Genomic DNA, 23913 nt, shown 5'->3' with positions numbered 1-23913 from the left:
TTGTATATGTGTGTGTGTGTGTGGGGGGGGAATTCCCTCAAAGTCCACAGCAGTACTGAGCTTCAAAACTTCAATTCTACCAGCTGAGAAATCTTTTCACCTTAACCAGAGAATAACCACTTGCCCAGATCCCAGCCAGCCACAATACAATGGGCTGAAAACTACCTCCATTTAGTCTCCAGTGGACTGTTCTGTGCACTATGTGAGAAGACATGACCCCAGGAAACCTAATGCAAACAACAGTACAAAATGTCCTTTGGTTACCAGTCAGCAAACAAAGAGAGGCAAAAAGAAATTTAAGACATTTGTATTTGAGCTGTGGTTCGTGCAGGGCAAAAGCAGAGCCCCAAACAACTGGCCAGTTCATCATTATAATTCATCAATATAAGATTAGCAGTTTCATCACATGACAACTCAGTCACCATTCCTCCCAGCTCCCCTCTCCCACCCAGACAATATTCCAAAACAGGTTAAAAGCATTACCAACCTTGTACAAAATGAATAATAAACAGAGTACAGTGTAAATATATATTCATATTTATACATTTCTAACTATATTTACAAAATGGCATGTCTCTGGAATGCACTGATCATCTGCAAAAGCAAAAAAAAAGTTTGGCCATTTCCTTGCAGATAGATTACATTACAGATTTGGTTTGCAAAGCCAAACTTATCTCTTTATTAGAAAAACACAGCATTGGAAAAAAAATCAATCTTTTCTCCGCACCTTGCTGAGATCCGCAAGTATCTTGCATTTTATTTTCAGTCCAAAAGGTGCTCCCCCTTCTCCCTCAAATCTCCCAGAAAAAGAAAGCGCACAGCTGAGGGACAGTGGTGTGAATGAGCCTTTCAAATCCACCAGGGCAGTCCTTCAGCTCTGAACAGTCCGCACCAAGCCCCAGAGACGCGCCGACCCCAACTGCAGATTTAGAAACAGTTCACGATCCTGTACCTCTGTGTTCAAACATGTAAAACGTTAAAATCCAAAAATCATGTCCCTCCCACTTCAGTACCTACAAGAGGAAGCCCAGAACAGGGCAAGATAAAAGCTGAGCTCTTTTTGTCTCTCAGTCTGTCAGACAGCACAGCCGGACAGGAGATGGGAAGGAGAGGGAGATTGTAGGAAGGTCAGCGTTTCTTGAAGGCCACTCCATTGGGGTGGGGGGGGAATTTGGGCAGGCAGGGCTCCTCAGCCCCACCCTCGTGGGAGAAGACTGAATCCTCACCGGAGGAGCAGGTGGAGCTGCGGGTGTCTGGGTAGCTGGGGGAGTACTGGTCCAGAGGCACCGAGAGATCCAGGTACTCCTGTCAGAGAGGAGGGGCAGACAGGTGAGACAGTGCATCTCCATCTTTACATCCCACATGTCTTTACATTGCACAAATTATAGCACTGTGCTAAAACATGAGATTGGTTTGCAACGGGTTCCTGTAAAAACACGGGCCGGTGGTATTCAATTGTGCAACATAGCAAGCCAACCCCACAACCAAAACTGGGGAAATCTGTTAAAGGGATCCATTAATTTAAATCAGTGGAATTGGACAGGTAAGACATAAGCTATAGGCCCTGCAGAACCAGGAGTTGACAGCCCCTAGTGTAGATTGTTTTGTTACAGGCTTGTACAGTATGGTACTATGCGTTGTGTGTTGTCACTTTCAGAATTTAATTACAATCCAGTGGAGACCTTTCAGCTAATCTTCCTTATTATTGCTAAATGAACAATTTCTGACTAGTTTGCTCATTGTTATCCAACATCTCATTATTGTGCACCAGCCTTCTGTGCATGGGGAGCTGGGTTCTGGCACATGGTTGGTGGCTGGGGCAAGGTCTTCACTCACCTGGTTGGAAGTCATGGCTAGGGTGCGATCCAGGTCCTCAACCAGCTGTTTGAAGGTGGGCCTCTGGGAGGGCACAGCATGCCAGCAGTCCCTCATCATCATGTACCTGTGCACATAGCATTGACAGGCAGGGCTCTTATCCATTTTTACACCAGATCTATGTGCAGGAATACTTTCACTGTCTGATTATGATCATAATGCAGAAAATGTTGTCAGCTACATAATACTATCCTTCTAATTTTTAGAGGGGAAGATAATTGTAATAAACAGTCGCCTAGCCGGAGCTTACAATTCATGGGTACAGGTGGATGGTTTATCCATGCGGTGCCCCTCCTTTAACAGCTTAAAGAGCTCCTCCACTGGAACCCCAGGGTACGGTGAGCCTCCCAAGGTGAAGATCTCCCAGAGAAGTACGCCAAAGGACCACCTGCAAAATAGACCCACTCACTATTGGACTAAGCCACACCATCTGCAATCTGGTACACGATTCCTTTTAATTACCCAGATCATTAACCTGTATGCACAGCTGCATAGTTACATTGTCCACAACCAGCCCAAATCTCAAGTCAACTTCTCTGAGAGGTGAACAACCCCCTTTGGTGTTGGTGGTGAGGGGAGTTGCTAAATTGCGAACGAGAAATGAAACAGACCATTGGTACCATACTCACACGTCACTCTGGTGTGTGTATATCCTGTCAAATAAGGCTTCTGGAGCCATCCACTTCACTGGCAAGCGACCCTACAGGGAAAGAGAGCTCGTCCATTACTCAGTGAAGCAGCCAAATCTATTGTTTTATATTTTAAAAAGTGTTTAACATTCGAACAGGGTTTGTCATCTCCTGTCCTCTGCATCCGCTGGGCTCTTATCCAGCTAACAGTTAAGCATTCTGTCTGCCAGGATGTGAAGATGGAGAAAGCCTGCTTTGAAATCGCACCCATCCAAAGCACGGGTTAGCTTGGGTCACACTAAAGCTTCTCGAAATAACTGTTTGATTAGACCTTTATCAACAATGGGATGAGTTTGGCAGATGTCTTATACAGGACAACTGAGCAAAGAGGTAACAGGAGAATGAAGTCTTACCCTTGAAGGACATGACCCAGCATAATTAATAAGAATTTTTAAATGTTTAATAGCATAGAACCTGGGAAAATAAAGGGTTTAGGTGTTTCCATTAAGTTGTTAAAGGATGCCAATCATATAATAAAGAGCTCATTTGCAAAGAACACAAGATGACTCCATCCACCTAGTTACCCTTGAAATCCAGAGCCGAGGAGTTATGATGTGGAGGATTCCTTTCTTTAACAGAAGCTTTCAGAGCAATTGGCATGGTCTAGCAGTACTCACATTAGTGGTCTTCTTGTAGTAGTCAATGTGGTGGATATCTCGTGCCAGGCCAAAGTCCGCAATCTTCATTACGTTGTCTTCTGTGACCAGGACGTTTCGGGCTGCCAGGTCCCTGTGAATACACTGGAAGACACCACCTGGATCAGTTCTACTGCTCGCACAGGGCATGCCTGCAGAGTACTACAGTACATCTACATGATCTGCAAGGTCACTTCACACTTCTGTTAAGTCACTCTAACAGGACTCAAACACTTAATTAATATTTACTATATTTCTAAGTTCTCTGCCACTCTTAACTCTAGGAAGTTTAAGCTGAGTCATGATCTTAGTAGGGAGCCACTCTGTGACACTCCTTACCCCTTTAAGAAGCACACGTTTAAGAATGCCCTGTGCTGGTCTCCAGGGCCTGTTTGCATGAAACCCTGTATGTTTTAAACTCCTGAAACATAAAGATGAACCTGGACACTAGATGTTGAACTGAATGTGTTGACCCACCATGAACAGTAGGTGTGGTATGCAACACAGCTTAAGGGCAAAATTAGAGGTTCAGCCGCTCCATGACTTTAGGATCATCATTTGCTGATAAGATATACAAGAGGGGAAAACCAGTTGTAACAGAAGCAGGAGCGTGGGTAGGGTTAAAAGGTCTCACCTTCTTGGAAGCAAGGTACTCCATGCCCCGGGCCACCTGGTAGGCACATGAGACCAGATCCTTGATGGACATGTGCTCCACAGGTACCTGGTCTGGGTTATAGCAATACTCCATGCCAGGGGGGCGTCGTGCCCGCAGGTACTCGCGCAGATTGCCCTTGGAGGCGTACTCCACGATGACGTACAGAGGACCTGGACATGAAGGCGGAAAGAGATGCAGAGTACCAATGTTACAACGTGGCAAAGATAGCTTTACATTGGTTTTCCACTGCCATTTCAATTCTCAGGGCTGCATTGTCCTGCACTTTCATCATTCTACAGTTCTTTACAAGAGGAAAACCGGCCTCTTAAGTTAAAGACTGTAAAAGGATTGTATAACATCATCCACGGACAGCATGGAGGTGAACGGTTTACAGAGGAGAAAAAGGGCCCAGCTTTATGAAAATCGGTCTCAAAGGGACACGGTGCTTTTGTGAATCCTCGGCTCTGCTAGATTAGTGGGAATTGCAGCACCAGTAATAAATGAATAGGAATTTGTTATTCTAAAAGCAGGTGACACAGTTAACATAAAAGTTACCAGGAAATTTTTTAACTTTGCGCTGAGGACAAAAACACCTCCCCCTCTCTCCAACAGTACCCCAGGGCGATTTCTTATTTCACCTTTTGAGGCAGTCAATCGTTAAATCCAATTACTGAAGCCTTGTACCAGGCAGAAGTGCGATCAGCAGGTTCAGACTAGAGAAACCAGTGCTTTAAATTAAATGTTTAAAACAAAAGGGCCCTTTCTGAGGAACTCGATGAGTTCAACAGGCAGTAAGGTGCATAACCATTAGGAAACAGCTGAAGCAATAGCCCAGCTTTCACGTCTTTCAGCAGATCTAATACACACAACCAAGGGAGAGCGGCACTGCCAGAAGCTAATGTTTTTACAAGACATACAGCACTGCCAATGACTGTCAATGAATGTTTGAAAGATAGTGCAACTTTTTTAACAGCTGCAGCCATCTCAGACTACGAGTTCCAAGACCCATATTAGCACACCCATTCAGATAAAATATTTCACTGTTTTCTAAAGCTCCATTTGCTTGTTTTCAACTCCTGTTCTAGACCACTTTATCTTTCATGGTGCCCCTTTTCTGCCTCCTGTCACTTCTTCTTGGTGTCTTTGTATGGAACTGAGAGGGCTTGCTGAAAACTGATGTTCCCGTTTTCAAATGTCTAGCAAGCTATTACTCCCAATTAAAAAATTACATTGAATAGAATGAGAGTGCTTTATTGGTGGCACTTAGACTGGCAAATAACATCTAGAGGTGCTGTCCAAAAGCCTTGCTGTTCCTTCACAGGGGAACCCCCCTAACCCCCACAATAACTTCTCCACACACCGCTTCTAATCTGCTTGTCAGCTATTTACAACTCAAGCTCTACTTCTGCTTTAAAGGAACAGGTACAGAAAAAGAATGTTTTAGCTATGGAGCCTTCAGGTAGGCTCCACAGCCGATCTTTTCTTTTCAGCATGGAATAAATCTTTACTTGTTCCTTTGCAACCTACACCTGCTAACGCAGCTACCTCCTTGAACGTCTGCTTTATCCTCTCTATCTTCATTTCCCTTCCCAACTCTTTGGTTTCTGTCACATCCCTCTTTCCATTTCCTCCTCCTATCTTCTCTCCTACCTGTACCTCTAGCCCATTTCTGCTCATGCGTCTCAATTTCACAGTCGCTCTCTTAGATATGGTTTCATCCCTCTGTAGCAGGAATCTGGAACACGATTCCAGGAGGGCTGATGGTCTTTCCACCTGAGATCCCAGTTAAATAGTTGGCACAAATATTTAACTTGTTTTAGAATAAAAAGCAAAAGATCAGGAACTGAGTTTGGGACTTCTGATCCAGAATGATCATATCATTGCACCTTCCTGCAAACTGGTCTATTTCTCCATTTCTATTTCCCTTCCACACCCTCTCACCATCTTGTGTGCAGGCTCCCAGCAGGTTGATGATGTTCTTGTGCTTGCCAATTATCTTCATCATCTCCATCTCTGAGATCAGGTCTGACAGATCCTTCTCGGTTGCATCGGCTGGAAGGAAAGAGATGGCCAACATGAGCTACCATTTCTGGGACTTAAACGAAAATACAATGCAGACAAAAGCCCTTTATTACAGAAATTATAATTTTCAGTGTTAGAACAGAAGAAGAAAGGTCATTAATCAGAGGAGGCCACTTCAGCATATCTAGTCAATTTTGTTTTTAGCAGCTAATTTATCCAAGGATCTCATCCAGAAGCCTTCTGTTGTCAGGTTTAAATCCATTTCCCCTTGACGTGTGTCCGGTAACTCACATTTTACTGTTCATTCTGAAGGTCCATAGGGTTGACCTTGTCAATGCCTGGGATGGGATCTGATTCAAGCATTCAGATACATCGTAGTTTTCCTTTTGCAAGATGGGGCTATACTATGCAAAATTAGATGCATTCCTAGAAGGCTATTCTAAACTTAGAATTTCTTGGAAGAAAGTGTTTGGGATACTTATTCCCCTAGAAATTGGAAACTTTACCCCATCAACCTCTCATATGCAGTACATATCTCATATGAAATACTGCAGTTACATATGCCAATACAATCAATGAGCTCTGTAAAGACCAATGCCAACAACCTTTCAAAAAATGCAATGCATTTTAATCCCCATGGCTTTACTTTTGCAATTGACCATTTTCAATGTATTGAAATGATGATGAAAATGTCAAGCCAACTGGATAGAAATCACTGTAATTCACAATCCTCAAAAGCATAGGTCTGAGTTCATATACTTAAGAGAAGGGCACACCCCCCAGTCCCAGCCCCTCACTCACGCTTTAACATCTTCACAGCCACTTTGGTCACTCTGTTGGGCTTCTCCTTGTCCAAGCCCAGTGCCTCGCCCATCACCACCTGGCCAAAACAGCCCTCGCCTAAGGGCTTGCCCAGGACCAGCCTGCAGGACAGAAAGGTCAGAAAGTACGAAGGGAAATCACCAGAAGTTGGAGATGTAGCATGAGAGAGTCATTCTTTCACAGACCCTAATGCTTTTTGCTTGCATGGGATGGGAGTCTGCATCCAACCATCTAGCATATTTCACATTACAAAAGAGGATTCCTGTACATTCCTCGCACTGGAAGCACGTCCAACCATTCTTATTTGTATTGATGTGGTCACTTTGCACTGCAGAACATTTGAGTGTTTTATCAATCTCCATATCTATATGTCCACGTGCCACCATTCACTCTGCCTCTTTGTATGTCACTCCTAAGACACTTCTAAGTGTGCAGCTGTGGTGTGCAAACCCAGGTTGGTCGGGAGTACCTGTCACGAGACAGCTCCCAGCGAGGGTCCTGGGGCAGTTCGTACTCCGAAACCCCCGACAGCATGGGCGTCCCACTCGAGGACAAGCGAGAGGGGCGCACCAACATCACCCCTGAGTGGAAGGAGGAGCTGGAGTCCACTGACACCTGCAGAGAGAGAGCACGGTTACTGTCTGACAGAGGGGGACGAGCGAGAGTGAGAGAACGGGTGACAAAAGGACTGGAAGTGAAAGACAGAACTAAGTAAATCTGATAGATGAAACAGCCATCTTCTGTTCTTCTTACTAAGGAGAGGAAAAGGACCAATTGAGGGATGAGTAGGTACCTTTTGATTATAGACGGCTCTTTCACCACAACAAAAAGGGAGCATAACTCTGTATTATTTTTCAGTCATGGTTTGAAGACTGCTTTTCGGTTACTGAGGGTTTAAAGGTTGGTGGCACCTCCAATTTACCTCAATGGGCTGGGTTAAGTGCAGGTTAGTGTACTGTTGGGGTCACACCCATGAAACGCATGGGGAACATCAATGAGTGATAAGCGACTGTTGGGACACTGGGATACATTAGCGATCTTGACAAAATGCACAGAGAAAGGGATACCCTGCCTGACTGACATTATCCGCTAAGGGCAAGAGTGTGTGGAAGTCCATCTGCCAGGATCAGGGCATCAGTGCATTGATTTTAAGCGTAAAAATGACAACAGCAAATTTCAATCTGAGGTGTAAACATCCATTTTCATCTTCAGTTGAGAATGCCACAGAGCGGGATACCATAGTCAAGCTGCAGTACACAAACTGCTCATTACTTTTGGCAATGTACATTTGTGAATCCAGTGGTTCAAAGAGCATAGTAGAAATGTGATATTTCAGATAAATCATCCAATACCATGTTCTTGACAAGTCAAACCAACCTAAAGAACTCAACAGCCCTGAATGCTTGGTTGCAACAGTGAAGGGGTCTGGTGGATCTGAAATGATGTGGGGCTGATTTTCCAGGTATTAAATAGGTGCACTTACTCCCTTACAAGGGAAAGTCAATGTTAATTGCTACTAAAAGGTACTGAGTGATCATTTTCAACCGATGTAGCAGCATTTCTTTCCTGCTGAGATGGGTGTCTTCAGGATGACTACGTCCCCACACAGAACACATGGGGTTACCCAAAGGTATGAAGAACATGACACTGTTATCCATATGTCATGGCCTTGTCACCACCACCATGTCACCACCTCAAGTGCCGGCTGAGCACTAACAGAACATTCTGAAACAATGCCAGAGACAGCATGTTGCACCCTATCAACTAGGAATTAATTAACTGACTTCCTCATGAAGAATGGTGCTGCATCTCTCCTTTGGAATTTTAGACACTGGTCGACTCGACGCCACAGTGCCTACAGACTGTATTGGCTGCATGTGATAGCCCTATATAAGCAACTTTTCATTGACGTGTACATTATTTTGTTCACCACCTATACATAAAGCACAAACTGCACCTTTTTCTGAGGTGTTCACTTCTGATTAATTGGAAATTTAAGTTTAGATATCAATAGGTCTAAATGCCAGGAACACTAGATCTACCTAGTTAGGCAATCCCTGCTTGCTTTTGGTTTGTGCTTTGAGGGAAACCAGCAATAAATTCCCATCACTTATGAAAGGGAAACCAATTTGAAAGCAGAAAATGCAGAAGAGAGTAGTAGTAGCACATCATTTTGGTGAGTTGCAGTATACCGTGAATTGGAGAAGAGCCAGGTGGCAAAAGGCAGGGAGGCACTGAGGGGAGAGAGGAAAGGTATGAGGGGAGAGACGTAATTGTGCCAAACCCCCTATCTACTTTCTGTTACCTGTCTGCGCAGTGGGATGCTCTTAGCCAGCTTGTGCACAGCCAGCTGGCTATTGAAGTCGCTCTTCTTGGCTGTGCTCTTCATCTTGAAGATGATGGCGATGACCACCATGATGCAGATGAGGAAGAAGCCCACGCAGTAGATGAGCACCTCCAGGTAGGTCTGGCTGGGCACCGGAGAGGGGGGCATGGCTGGGCACAGGGGCAAGGGTCAGTGATCACAGCAATGGCACATGAGGAGCGCACTCATGAGCACTCGGCTGAACTACAAGTTCTCAATCACACATGCCAACACGCCTGGCCATTCTGACAAATGCAGTGGAGAAGCCCTTGCAAACAGTATTTCAGATGCTTGGGATCATTACATAAGTGAACGAAAACACAGGCATCCTTTTTTTCCATATTTCCAAGTTAAATCAATTCAACTACTAACTCTAAAACATGATTTGACATGAGGAGCCAGGACTGTAGATTCACACTGTCAGCCTCTCACAGAGACAAGCACACAATTAACTCATCCACAAACTTAGGTGCATTGAAGGGAAGACGTGACAAATCAGACAAAAGAAAGACCTCATGCACACACACACACAAAGATAAGACTATTTTAACTTGGAATAGGCACTTCTAAAAGTCATTTCATTCACAATTAAACAGTTTCTTAATCCTACACATAATTTCCCTACACAACTTTCTTTAAGTATTTTAAAGTTTTTAAAGTTGATAAGCTCACAGACATTCACCTTAATATCTTATTCTAGACTGTCCACGATTTTTTTTTAGTTAAAGAGAAGCCCTTTTACCTTAGTGATCAGTGATCATTAGATCTGGATTGTGGATTAAAAATAAACCACATGTGTCAAATTGTGTGTCAGTTTATACAAGACTAAACTCCAAATACTGACGAGTGGTAACCCCACTTCCTAAACCACACCCTTCCACTTCCTTCCCATGATCTCCCAGCTCTCCAAAAATGGAACACTGTATCCAGTTATTTCCTGTCAAACCATTTTCTAGCTACATTTCAAGAGAGCTCCCAGAGTACTGAAAATGCCCTCAGATTCTGCAGCAATGTTAGTACTGATTATGGTAAAGAGATCTTTAAGCAGAACTCTCATAAATTGTGTCATAACCAACAAATAAGCCATTAAACATGAACTTTTCATGTTGTCTTGGTTTTCACATGTAAATAACTGGACATCATTCCCAAATGAGGAGTAGCAATTAACCAAAAATGTCCAATTTCAGCCTTCCTCCTTTGCAGAGAGAACCAGAAGAGACCCTCAATAACACCCATTAACACAAGATAGCACCCTCTTGTGTCTGGAGGCTCAATGACAAGCATCTGATAATTTAGGAAATGAGGAAATGGTATTTCCCACCAAGAAGTTAGAGTTCATTTCCTGACTGCCAATTATCAGCACCAAACCTGAAGAGTAACTGAGTGCCTCTTCAAAACAGTGAAGTGGCATCAGCTGGGCAGAGATGCCAGCATACAGAAAGAACAGGAAAGAAAGAGACTGTATGGGTTCTTCAGGGTTCGTCAAAAATAGCCACCCAAATGAACTTTTTAAAACCAGATCAACACTTTGAACAAATCTTTCATTTTTAATGAAACCAGCACATAAAATATCAAACAATCAGTTGTAAAAGATAACATCTCTGGTATGCAGTTCTCCTTCTGGAAACAAAGATCCATTTCCAGGTTTGTAACAAATTTCATTGGAGATTTCAGTTCTCATAACTGAAAGTAAATTCCTACAAAACGATAAAAGTAAACTTTAGTGCCATGCATCAGAGATCATGTTCTTAGGCAGTTATTCCCCATTCTGCTCCCTGCTATGCCCACACCTGCTGGGCTTTGCTCCACATCAACAAGTGGAAAGTGAAAGATTATCTGAACTAATATGATTAATTTGAATTGTTGAATTATATCAAACTCTTAAATGTGCTGAGAGGTTTCCTTTTAACATTACATTTTAGTGGATCGACTTGAAATCTCCCAACTTTCTGGCAGCTAAAAGCCTGGATATTGTTCCAATTAAGCCGCCGATACTTTCAGTTAGAGTCAATTAAGTCCACGAGATCTTGACTGAAATGAAAAGCAGCAGGCGTGTGGGATCCCAAGGGCTGGAATTGGGAAACCTTGCTCTAAAAGATGCAAAATCTTGCCGGTAGGCCTTAGCATCCTCCAGATTCAAGGACTACTGCATGATGAGTGTTTGATTTTGCAGTGTTTTCATTAAACCATACCCAGAGGGAAAAAGAGCATTTTCTCTGCATGGTTCCCATCCACGGAGACCCATCCAGGACAGATGGGCTGGGAACAGCATGGCAGGAAAGCAAAGGGAGAGGGGAAGGCCTGTTAATGCCAGCTAATCTGGCCTGCCTTCCTTGCCCATCACTACTGAACATAGAGGAGGTCAGGTTCCTAAAATGACTTATATTCACTGTTCTCTTAATGCTTAAAAAATGTTTCCCCTTTTTCTACACTCAGCCTTGCAATGCTGAGAATTGCAACTGAGTTCAACAATCTACCTGCTTGTTAGAGAGCAGTGAGAGGTACATCCTAGTATCCCAGTATGCTGTCTGTGGATTTGCTGTAGCATACAACCGCTGCTCTTTGCAATGCTGAGAGGCAATGAAGCTTGTCTTAAAGTCAATGGATGTCTATGAAGTTGAACTGAAAATAACAGTTAATTTAGAATGATGTAATATCTTTTAATCAACTCAACCTCCCATATCTTCTCAGTCTTAAAGCAATGGGCAGCCCACTCCTCTGCAGAAGGAAGCAAAGTGGAAGAGACCAGGAAAGAGGGAAAAGCTGTAGAGGAGAAGGGGGCACAGGGAAAAGAACCATTTATACCTTTAAGAACGGTCAACCATGCAGTATGATGAGAGTACCCGATAGAATTGCCCGCCAAGCAGGTATACTCCCCAGCGTCATCAAAAGAGACATTTTTCAGTTGGAGGACTTCCATTTCCTTGTCCGTTGTGTTAAGGCCGGCCGTCTACAAAGAAAACAATGGCAGCAGACCGACAAAAAAAAAAAAAACACCACAAGAGCAGGCGCTGAAAGTTCAGAGGTTTCCGGGCTGGGGGGAGGGGGCAGTATTCCCCCCCCCCCCCCCACACCCACCCCGGAGATGGGACCTCCAGTAGCACCCTTCCGCACCCTGCCAGAAGAGGAGCGGGACAGAGGATCAGGAGGAGGAGAACGGACAGTTTGCCCTACGCTGACACCCGTCACCACTGAAGGGACCACTCGCCCCCGGTCCCAGTCCCATCTTGACATGCACAAGATGGGCTACATGGAAAATCCACCCGCAGAACTGCTGGGTAGGTACACAGGCCCGCACGGAAAACCAGGGTTTGAGGACAGAGCGAAGGCAGTAAGAAAGACAAGTTAAAGGCATGGGGGACGCCACTGGCTTCACCTCTGAAAGAATATGCTCATCCATCATGGTCTTAACATAAGCGGTTTTCAAGGCAGGACTGGGAACACTGTTAGATGGATTTAGAGGCATGAGGTCTTGGCAACTTCAAAGATCACAGGTATTTGGTGTGTTTATCATACTGATGTCTTACACATGCACTCTGGTCATGCCGTGTTTTGTCTTTATATATTTGGATGGGCTTATAAAATCCATTGCCAAGAAATCTAATCTACAAGACAAACGGAACACAGATTATACTGAGTCCCTAAACAAAAAAAAAAGTCATCACTGGGGCTACACACATTCATAGGTTTGCTCTACATGGTATAGGTATAGAGATTATGCTGACAATAGTATGCAGCTGGTCATTCAAGGTGAAAAACTATAGTAGATTACACAAATGATTAACATGTTGGGGCTACAGACTTGAAACTGCAACAGTGAGGGTTCAAATCCCAGGTCACCAAATTCTCTGTTAAAATTTGTTCTCTATTTATTTATCTGTCTAAAGAAAGGAATAATTAAAACATCTACAAAGTCTAAACGATGAAAAGACTGCAAGAATCTGAAGTGACAAGACCAACAAGGGACTATGGACACTTCTCTATGAGAGAGATGCCACTGACAGCTAATGTTTAAGGGTACTGAGCCTATGGGACAAGAGCGGAAGTTTAGCTAAACATTTTCCAAATACCAGTAAAGCTCATTAGATGTCAATGGATGTTTTAAGTCCCCTTCAATGCAAACTCTAGCCTTGGAGACCTCTGGTGGAATTCCGGATCAGAAAATTGAACCCAAATGAAAAAGAAAGAGACCTGTGCAACATAAATCAATAAAAGCTTTCACCGGAAAAATAAAACAGGTTTGTGAGCGAGAGAGATGAAGTACAAAGGAGAAAAGGACAAAGCCCTTCTAGAAAGAGAAGGAAAAAAAACAGCAGGAATTAAAGGCTTCAAACCCACATGTGCGTTTGTTGTTCTGCAGGGGATTTTCCATGGTACAGCAAGAAACACCAAGGCAGAAGGGAATGAGGGAGGAGAGAAACACACAGGCTGTTTCTGGATTGAGTTTCAGCCTGGCTGTCCGGGCTGTCTCTGCCTGCCTGCCTGACTATTTAAGCCTGCAATATGGGGAGGACTGGGCCAAGATGCTTCCTGGGGTGTTACCTTGTGCCTCATGTCTGATGACTGTCAGCCAGGCCGACTGACTGGCCTCTCCTATATAATTGGACACTTTACAAATATACTCTCCGCTCTCCTCCTCCGTCACATTGTAGAGAGTCAGCACCTGAGTGTCCGAGCTATTGACCCCCGAGGACTGGAAACAACAATAACAAAAAAAAAACCAAGGAGAGAAACAAACATGAAACAGGCTGCTAGCACTATATGACCTGTTTAAAGGAGCAGTTTGATTTGATTGGTCGTGTTATTTTAGCTATCGCCTACTGCTATTTTAACCATTAATATTCCTTAGTGATTTTCTTGTTGCTTCCCCCTAAAGATTGCTACATTTTTTCATGCCAAAGCGGTAATGACGCCTAATTGTAAAAAAAGTGCCAAAGGAAGAGGACAAACTTGTGGAAGTATATCTTTGAGGAAACACTTTTGATTTGTGAACATCACAGACAAGCAAGGACCAGAAGGGAATGACATTTTCTTGCACTTGCACTGCCTAGGCAATATGGCTGCCTCATTTACATACAGCTTCTAGATACACAGACAGACTACATTGGCACACATCCTTGGGAACCTTACTACCCAAAGGTACAGAGGTACTCTGCAAAGTGGATGAGCAGTCACTCATCAGCATGACTTTGTTCCCATCTAGTCATTCCAAATCTATATGTTAAGGTGTCCCTGGTAGGGTGATATAGTATTTTATGCCTGCACACGTCAACCCCAGCAGCTCAGAACAGCCTCCTCTGGACATGTTTTAGCAGGACTGGCAAATCAGTACGTCAAAAGACCCAAAAGATATCAAAAGTGAAGACGATCTAACTTCTCCTTTAAAGGCTGGAATAAACGATAAGGGTGGATTAAAATAACTAAGGTAAACCCGCATTTGATATTATCATCACAAATAAAGGCAACGCTATCTTAATTCAGAATACCAGCTTAATGTAGGCATTCCAGTTTTGGCCACATTTGCCAAAAACCAAACGTTAAATCCTGATGGTGTTGTGTATTTCGCCTCATACTATGACATGTGATTTTGTTGCATTCTTTGAATTGTAATGCATCATTCAGTATTAAACAAAACACTCTTAGATATCAAATTTACTAAATTTGAATAATTAAGAATTCATGTTTAACGATAAATTGGCACCACAATCTCTTGATAATCTGAGGGTTCCAGACTGATGGGAAATGGTTCTTTAGCCTCAACCTGAATGTAATCTATGCTTTCAGATTTAACTTGGCAGTTCCAAGGGTCTATTTTATATAACAGGATTTAGGAGGAATTAGACATCTATAGGTATTACAAAGAAAGGACTTTCATTCCTATGTTTGGTATAACCATGGAAAATTAAGCAATTTGGACATCAATATTAAACAAGGTTAGTCAAATACCAAATTGAGTAGTCCGCAAACTGCTGACCTGGGACATTTTTAATCCTAACAATTATAATGCTATAGATCAGCTTGTTGAATGGATGGCAGGTAGCCATATGCATACATAAATGAAGAGACAATTTACAGTGTATTTAAGGAATAATTTGTTCATAATAAAATTAGATGGTTTAGCAATTGATCCTGCTGTATTACAGCTGTGGAATCTTGGGTTTGATTGGAGTGTTTAAATTAAATACAAGGGGGCTTGTAATATTGGTAACACTACAGTATCACAGCCCATGCTGCTACAATACAACTTGACTCTGTGAAAGTAACAGACTCCAAACACACTTGCCGGAAATGCCGGGCTGCATTTGCAGGTTTGCGTTAGGCAAATTATAATCCCGAGGCGCGTACGTGTTGTTTTGGTCATGGGCATGAGAGAAAATCAGCTGGGCATGGGCCCTGGCCCGGTTGTTACCTTGAGCACTCTCACGTAGGGCAGGCCATCCAGCCCCACGCGGCTGCCGTTCACCTCGATGTGCTTCAGCCACTGGATGTGGGGCTGGGGATCGCTGAACACCTTGCAGACGAACTCCACGTCGCTGCCCACCACCACCGTGCGATTGGCTGGGAGCCCCGCCTGCAGGATGGGCCTGTGGGGGGAGCGCTCTGGACCCCAGACGGAGAGAGAAGGAGACTGTGAGAGGAAGCTCAGGGTCCAATGTTCCCTTTGATTTTTAATGGCCTGTGTTGTGAAATTTTTCCCCCCCGTGACAAAAACTTGTGCGCACTAAATTTGAGTGCAAAGTTTAAACCTGAAAACTGCTCCAGGGGTGCTGTATAAATGGCTGACCCTGCGCTCTGACCCCAAGCTTCTCTCCGTGTCTGTGTGTCTCATGGAGAGCAAGTTGGGGTGTGTGAAAAAAAAAATCCTAATACAAGAAATTGTATATGGCCAATAAAGTGATCTTCTCTTATTTGGTGGTAGGAAATAATTTAGGGAAGCTGTTCATGAACATGAAAAACACAGCCTGCGCAGCTGTAGGCAGAACACTACTACAGTAGATTAGCATTCCTCTTGAAGATGCAAAAACCCGAGGGAGAGGACGAGGGTAAAGAAAAGCGAGAGTCAGGAAGAAAACGGGAAAAGATGTGAGTGGAAAAAAGTCAAGAAGGAAAGAGCCGAGGAGAGTGAAGGAGGGATGAGGAGGTGGTGAGGGAATGAAAATGGGGGCTGGGCCTCTGTTCAGGCCTGGATGAGATCATGGCCTGTAGTCTTGCTGAGCCTGGTTCATTTCACTCCTGGTCTCAGTCTGGGCACACAGAAAGGGCGTAATCAGGCAGGGTAATAGCTATTTTCCAGAGGAGCTATGCAGTCTCCCTAATTGCTGCTGTGTTGTCTAACCTACTAGAAAACAAGCTTGTGGCAGACAGCACAGAATACTCTTACTGTTGGTGATAAAACCTTTGAGGCTTCAAGAGAACTGACACTACCAACACATAGAACAATAGCAACCTGTTTGTTCCCTACTAGAACATCCTCTACAACATGAAGCAGTGGCAGAGAATTTTGTTAAAAGACTGGATCTCAACTTTCTCAATTAAGAAAAACATTTAAAATATAATTCAGAGTACTTGGGATTGTATAAACGTACAACAATGGGGTGTAGGGTTGCAAAAATTCTCATTATGATCAGCCAATCTTTTGACATTCTGATTTTGCAAGAATAACTGCATTTACAGTAGCCTTGTTTTGTGCTATTAGAGGCTCCAATAAGTTCAAACCATCTGTTCAGATCAGTTGGTGAATCCAGAGAATCCCCAAGCTTCTGTGCACACTTGTCAAACTGGGCTTCAAATCAAGAATGACCTCATTAAGAAGGCCAATAATGGTTTGGGGATGAAGTCATTCCCAGGCTTGAGCAATTCTAAACCACATTGCCCATGCAAACCCCCAGAGTATGAGCCAGGTCAGAGGTGTGACTGGAAGAAAGTACAGAAAGGGGGATACTGTGTCCCCATTACTTTATGCCGAGTTTCCTGTTCTAGTCTCCACTCCTTGCTGACCTCAACTTTTTTGTGCTGGCCCCTCAGATTCAGTGAACATCTCATTTTGAGTATCGAGAACCGTTAGGGCCACACTGCCTCAGAGTCACCTTATGAGAGTCTCTCGTCCATTGTTAAGGACCAGAGCCACACCTATTTCATTTTTAGATCGGGGAATAAGACATGTCTCATGCAAAAGAGGGCTTCATTTTTGGAGATCTGGTAAAAGTATTTCCAGGGCCAGCCAGAAGGAATCCTCAAAAAGCTCGCCAATAACTTTAGATCCCACAATTCTTTTGGAGGAAGAGGCTCGGCTGAAAAAACAAATGGAAAGCAGTTGGAAAAACAACAAAAAAGAGGCTAACCCAATGACATTCAGTCCTGGTTTGGGAGGATCGCCATTTCCTCTGGTTTTCCCTCCATCCTGGACTCTTAATGACTTGATTTAATTTAATTGGTCTTTATTTCCACCGGTTCCAGGTCTTCACTCAGTGACAAGTATTAATGACCTAAAAAAACTGTTGAACTGCACCCTGAACTAGGAGTGAGTATCAGTGGATGGAGACAAACTCACCAACGACATCGAGCTGGTAAGTGTGGTTGATGCTGCCGTATTTGTTTTCCACCACACAGGTGTAATTGCCCTTGTCTGAGGGCACCACCGATTCCATGATGATGGTCCACATGTGCTCCCGGACCTGGCAGAGAGGGGGGGCGTAGGTCAGCATGGCACAGCACACACTTGACACACCACAGTGCTGTAGGACACATCCAACATCATGGTTACTGCCAGCTTCCACCAGCTTCACCTGAACAAGCAGGTGAGGGTTACAAAGCTATTTCAAAATGGCCACATATAAACAATGTATAGAAGAGCCTCTAGTTCATTAACACCTACAAAAAGATAAAACTGCTATGGAAATATCTCATGGATATCTTCTTCAATATCTGAACTGAGTTAATACTGGACTAAAATTGCTACACACAGGTTAAACTGCAATTCCTCAGAGGACATCCTTTTAAAAACAATGTAATATAAGCAAATGCTAAGTCGCCCACAGATCATGAAGGCAAACTCTCCCTCAAGCTGCTGCCTGTTGCTGTCTCATGGATCTTCCCTTGTCAAGATACTGTTCTTTGTTCTGTGCCGAAACTCGTGTACAGAACATAAAACCGTCTTCAAGTCTGGTAAAACATTTCCTTCTCTTTTCACTGCACCATTTAACATGGCTATCTGGCAGAGCTGCTCATCCCACTATATTTCATTCCGTTTAGTGGCCCCTGTATCTAAATGCCAGACAGCCTGTTCTACTAATGCAAAAACATGTTGAAACGGGGAACTCCAGAAAAATCTCAAGCCAGCTGCAAACAGTGTTCTACTTCTCACAGAGGGGGGAAACTAGCACCATATATATAGAAAACAGCATTAAAACATTTTCACTCACACAGGTCCTGGCAGAAGCAAGTGGAAGGTAAGAGGAGATTGGGCTTACCTTTAACTAATCCAAAGGTTCAGCTGACAAAGCGCAAGAATTTGGAACAGAAGCAGACAGCAAAGCAACACATACACAAACTAAAATTCCCACAAAGTGATCATGATTGGATAACACAGCAGACATCTGAACAGTTCTGTTTCCTCAAGGCTGAACCACACATTTTTAAAAGTCTCAAGTTCTTTTCCAAAGTAATGAAAGGGAAAGATGTTCAATAACAGATAATATTGTGCTGCAGTAAAGGAAGCAGGCTTTGAGATTTTTCTAAATTGTATACATCCCAACTTTGCTTTTTTTGCCTGTTAGGAAAACACAAGCAGCAGATCAGCGACCCTGATGAAAAAACTCCCTTCACAGCACTCCCTAGCCACCGCTGCAGACATGTCCACCTTGCCTGTAAAGAATAGGTCCAGATGGTAAAGCACACTGCACAGAGAGATTCTGCCAGTAGAGAGGAAACATCTTAATGTCTCCCAGCTGAGCCGCTTACAACAGACAGGCCTGGATAGGAAAAACAGACGCCAGCTTGTTCCGTGTGTTTGCTCAAGTGGTTTTTGTGTGAGGCATGGCTTTTGCCATACAGAGTGAACCCACCACCTCAATACTCTGCATCTGGCTCACAGACTACTATTGCTAGTCAATCTACAGTGGCACCTTGTCTTTACCAGTGTGCCCTGCCTCATTAAAAGTCCTCGCAATGCACACGCAACGCCACACACATATGACAGGAACTGCTGATTGATGTATGTGGTACACATATGGCGATTTGGGGGAATTGCACAAAGTCACACAAAGTTAAAAATACCCAAATCAAAGAAGCTTGGCCTCCTTTTTTGAAGCCAAAGGACACATTTTGCAATTTTAATTTTAAAATTGGGGGAAAAAAAAACACTAGTTTCTTCCCAAGTGTGTTTGCCATGGCCGGTTGTCTCTTAACGCCGCAGCACAAACATCAAGCCTGTCTTTTCTGCTGCCGGTTTTCCCTTTCATCTCCCCACTTTTGGAAAGTGTCAGGGCTGCGGGGAATGCTGTCTGGGACGGACTGCCCAGCAATTCCTCGCGGTCACGTCGAGCCAGGCCCCCCCCAGGGGCTTTCTGCTGGAGCAGCAGTTTTGTGCTCTGCTGCAGATGAGATCCTGGCCGCCATCCCAAACCGCGGTGGCCAGACTAGCCTGATTCATGATGAACAAGTGCGCACCAGGACCTCATCCATCAACGGGACATGTGCAAGTCAGGCCAGGAGCAAGCCTGTGAGCCTCCTGGAGAGAAGGCCAAGATGTCTCCCCTCAGTCCAGCACCTGCCTGCAGTCAGCCAGGACCACAGCAGGTCAAAACCTAAGAGCATCCCTGACTCATACATCACTGGTTAAGAAATGGCCAAATCGAACCTCTAGAGTATTCAAGAGGAGGACAGAGCATCATGAAGAGGAGAGAGTCATGCTGGCGGAGATGACAACTGAAACTGAAGCCCTTTGCTAACCTGTTCCAAATCCTAGTGGCCAATCATAACAGCATGCAAAAAAAAATTAAGTGTTGTTTTTTTTGTATTCAATCTGCTTCTCTACAATGTCTACACAAAAGCCTTGTTCAGGGGTGAGAAGCCTTTCTGGGGCAGGAATGATCGATGTCCAGGGTGAAAGAAGCCTCTGAATAAGGGAAACTATTTTCTGTGGAACTGCTGGTTCCCAGGAGAAAACAAACACTGGACAACAGCTGATTTTCAGTCAGCTGCAGCAGTTTACACCTGAAGGAATCTCATTCGCCCATCGCCAGAAAGTGAAAATGGTCTGGAGGGAAGATACCCCTGGGGAATTCTTTGTCTTTAAGTAGCCTTAAAAAAATACCCTATGCTGCTCGGAATTTTGCCAACTCCTGGCCTTATTTGAAAAGGAAGCCTTTTATTTGTAAAGTAACCTGTAGGGTGGATTTGTAACCCTGGACATTTTTAAAGAGATTCTCAGCAAAGCAGCTGGAAAGCACTGTTGCTGAAGGGACAGTTTTCTCATCCTTCACATGCAGTGAAATCTCAAATGACAACAGCCCCCGCCTCCCCCCCACGAGAGGCCCGTGAAGCCAGTGTGAAGAGTTGAGGGATGCAGTGGCTCTGCTGCAGGCTCTCCTATTGTGGGATCATATAATCAGCTCTTTGAAGGATCAGGTTTCACCTTGCATTCTTTCACCTACAGTGACGTACAGCTCTCCCAGCTCAGGTGTGAAAACAGGGCTGCTCCCAGGCCCAACTCGGACTCTGCTGCTGCCAAGCACTTACTCTCTCCCACTCCCTTCTTGTCCCTCTTCTCCAGTTCACATACAAACAGCTTTACTGGCTCGGCTGATGCTACTGCTTTGGCAGCACTGCAATTCAATTAGCAAAAAAACATTTACTGACATTTATAGAAAAGGTTTTTGAGAGGCTCACTCTGCTGCTCGGGCTGTGACCGGAGATCACACGCTGGGCTGCCAGTTCTATTCGTTTTCCTTACTCACTCACTCTCTCCGTCCAACTTTTTCAAGTGCTGCTCTCTCAGGTACGCAGGAGTTAGGCAGTGAGGCCAGGGGGAAGGCACCTGCACTCCTTATTCACTCCCCCTCTCCTATTAGGCTTGGTTTTGCAGCATTCTCTCTCTTTTCCACTTATTTTTCTGGTTTTACTCCTCTTAATAAAATGTTTGTTGTTTGTCTGGTGATTTTCATTTAGACATGTGTTTATGAGTGAACTAACCAAGCTTCAGGCTCTAATTCCAAAACCACTAGTCTTAAAGATATACATTTTTTCTACAGTTTAAAGTTCACAGATTCATGAAATATATTTAATGGTATTAAAAGTGCCTGACTTAATAGGAACACAACTGATGTCCTCACAGTGTAACGCCTGTATTGTATAACCCACAACTTTGCAGCTTAGAGCTCAGAGGTCCTAACCACCACTCCACATGACAAACATGTTGTTACAACAGGTTTGATGGAAGATTTCCTTTGATTCTGTTCTAGATCTTGTCGAGTGCCATGTGCCTCCTGGCTAGGTTACCACTGCAAATGTCAATTAGCTGAACAAATAATGGTTTGGGATTAATTAGATACTGGAGTGTATGGACAGCACATGTGCAGTAGAGCCCATGTATTGGTCTGAGACTGGTGCTGGGGGTGCTGGGATTGAGCAGATGTGACAGCTGTGAGGGGGGATCAGGACTGAGGCAGGTACCTTGAAGCCCCCGATGCGCTGCTCCCTCTTGAACTCCTTGCCGTTTTTGTACCACTTCAGCGTGGGGACAGGGTTGCCACTGGCCTGGCAGCGGAACTTGACAGTCTTGCTGGCCGGCACGGCATGGAGCTTCTTCTCCATCTTCTCCGGCTGAGCCCACTGTGGAGCCATGGCTGTGAGGGAAGGAGAGGGTGAGGTCATGTGCAGTCATGGACTGTCCACAAGAGCTAGATGAGTTGCCACTGTAGTGACACGAACAGGGAAAACAAGCTACCCCTCTCCCACCGGGATAGGGAAGGAACCCTTAAAAACCCTAAAATATTCCCTCAGCTTTCCACATGGTGGGATTCTTGTTGGCGTCCCTGCATGGATGAGTCATTCACCAGGGTACGGTGGGAGCTGGGAGTTTCCAAATAAGCTCGAGTATAAAGGAAGAAAAAACAAGAAACTCTTCTTCAAGCAGAGATGAGCTTTACAATCGCAACCTTTCTCACAAAACACTGGGTGTCAATTAAAAAAACTTGCACGCCATCAGTAGTACTCACAGGCACTGTTGTGTCATCGTTTTGCCTTTACAATCTCAGACCTTTTTTTGGTTAAAATGCATAGGAGTTGAACAATATTTGGGAATCTTTGAAAAAGAAATTGTAAAACTGAGTAAAACTGTAGTGTGTGAGAGCAGGGCAGGCCTCTGGTTTGTTGTGGGTGCCCGTCAGGGTCGAGGAATGCCCGCTATGCTCCCCTGCCCAGAAAACCACAAGATATCAGCACGTGGAACAGGCTGACCAAGCACATCTCCACACCTGGATGGTTTCAGGATGCCCTGCAGGCTGAAAAACTAATAAGAGCCATGTTGGAATTCTGAATGACTACTTAAAAAAAAACATCTTAACGCTCTGATTAATATCTCCCTCCTCGTGACAGTGTGCAGAAGCTGTTCCCAAGACAGCAAATCACACTGGCCTGGGGTAGGTCTGTCAGGAACTGCCTTGCTCAGCCACTGAAGTGTAAAGGTGGCTGATCCCCTACCCCCTCCTACTCCTATCTTAAGGAAATATCAATGTGCCGTTTTCTTAATATTCCACCTAGCACATAAGCCTAATTCTGTCTTACTTAGACACCCGGCACTTAGCTTCTTCTATTTCCATTTTGAGCAGTAACACAGTCATAGTGATAACAACCATGCCCCAACACCTTGCCAGACAGGAATATCCAATGAGGCTTAAAAATAAAGAAAATCAAGGTCTTTAAACAAGAATATATAATCTTGTATCTCACACAACTCTCCATGTACTGTTAAATCTACATGAAAAAAACATCCATGTCTCTTTCACATGGGGTGATAAATATATTCAAATTCCTCAGAAAAGACAATTAAAACAACGCATTTCCCTACCCAGAATAAAAAAAGGATGATTCTAGACCTGTGGCTCCCATTAAGAGCAGAAGACAAATGAAGAAACCAGTAATCATATACACAGGGCACACCATTCTGTAACAAACGGGTTTACTGCTTAGAAATGGTATCAGAGAAAGCACCAACTGACCCTGCTTGGAGAAATATGGAGAATCAAGTTCTAAGTTATAAATAAAAACCAGCTCACAGGAGCTCTGAGGGGAATGAAGACATGAGAATTGAACTCCTTGCTCCAGTCCTCACTCCAAATTGCCTCCAGAGTGGTTACTACAGTCTCAACTTACGCAGGAGTTTCTGACTGCTGGACAGCTTGGTCTCCTCCGAGGAAGACTCGTCGTCATCTTCATCTTCAGAGGATGCCAGGGTATCAGCTGGAAAACAAACAGTCAGCCCCTCAATACCTGTGACCCAAGGAACCAGCACGAGGCAACGTTACAGAGATTCCAACAAGACTTTCATGAGAATGAAAGACAGATCTACACAACTTGGACGCAAATGCTGGTTGCAAACTCTTGAAATGTGTCCTGTTCCCACATAAAAAGAAGGCACAGCTTTTCAATATGGAAACCCTCAAATACTAGATAAAGGTATGGTTTGCTCAAGCTGGACGAGCCTGGAGTTGACTGGTACAGATGACAGAGTTTGCGAGTATAAAGACATTAAAAGGTAATTGTCTGCTGTAATAGTCAAAAACAAAGCTGAAGTAGTATTTGTTCAGTACTTTAATTCTAAAAACTTAACACTTTTCATTTCACTGCCTA

At 44.0% G+C, this 23913-nt stretch overlaps 1 protein-coding gene across 4 annotated transcripts in view; it reads right to left on the bottom strand.

Moving 5' to 3' along the window:
• Positions 1–291: 291 nt before the first annotated feature.
• fgfr1a (fibroblast growth factor receptor 1a) overlaps positions 292–23913 on the bottom strand; it is a 58469-nt gene continuing 34847 nt past the window's right edge. For 2 of the 4 annotated variants that reach the window (XM_088938287.1, XM_088938303.1), the window contains 15 exons: positions 23437–23523; positions 21736–21908; positions 17615–17738; positions 15473–15663; positions 13606–13756; positions 9004–9194; positions 7168–7313; positions 6678–6799; positions 5796–5906; positions 3834–4024; positions 3182–3304; positions 2505–2575; positions 2126–2263; positions 1837–1942; positions 292–1305 (listed from right to left, as the gene is read on the bottom strand). In XM_088938287.1, the coding sequence (XP_088794413.1) occupies positions 1129–1305; positions 1837–1942; positions 2126–2263; positions 2505–2575; positions 3182–3304; positions 3834–4024; positions 5796–5906; positions 6678–6799; positions 7168–7313; positions 9004–9194; positions 13606–13756; positions 15473–15663; positions 17615–17738; positions 21736–21908; positions 23437–23523 (2102 nt within the window). In that variant the 3' untranslated portion in view covers positions 292–1128. Of the gene's footprint in view, positions 1306–1836; positions 1943–2125; positions 2264–2504; positions 2576–3181; positions 3305–3833; positions 4025–5795; positions 5907–6677; positions 6800–7167; positions 7314–9003; positions 9195–11868; positions 12014–13605; positions 13757–15472; positions 15664–17614; positions 17739–21735; positions 21909–23436; positions 23524–23913 lie in introns of all 4 variants that reach the window. The other 2 variants (XM_088938295.1, XM_088938312.1) reach the window with 1 other exon arrangement.

Source organism: Atractosteus spatula, chromosome 2 (assembly GCF_055471065.1).
Source record: "Atractosteus spatula isolate fAtrSpa1 chromosome 2, fAtrSpa1.hap1, whole genome shotgun sequence".
Classification (NCBI taxonomy): Eukaryota; Metazoa; Chordata; class Actinopteri; order Semionotiformes; family Lepisosteidae; genus Atractosteus; species Atractosteus spatula.
This window is presented reverse-complemented; position numbering and strand designations above follow the sequence as displayed.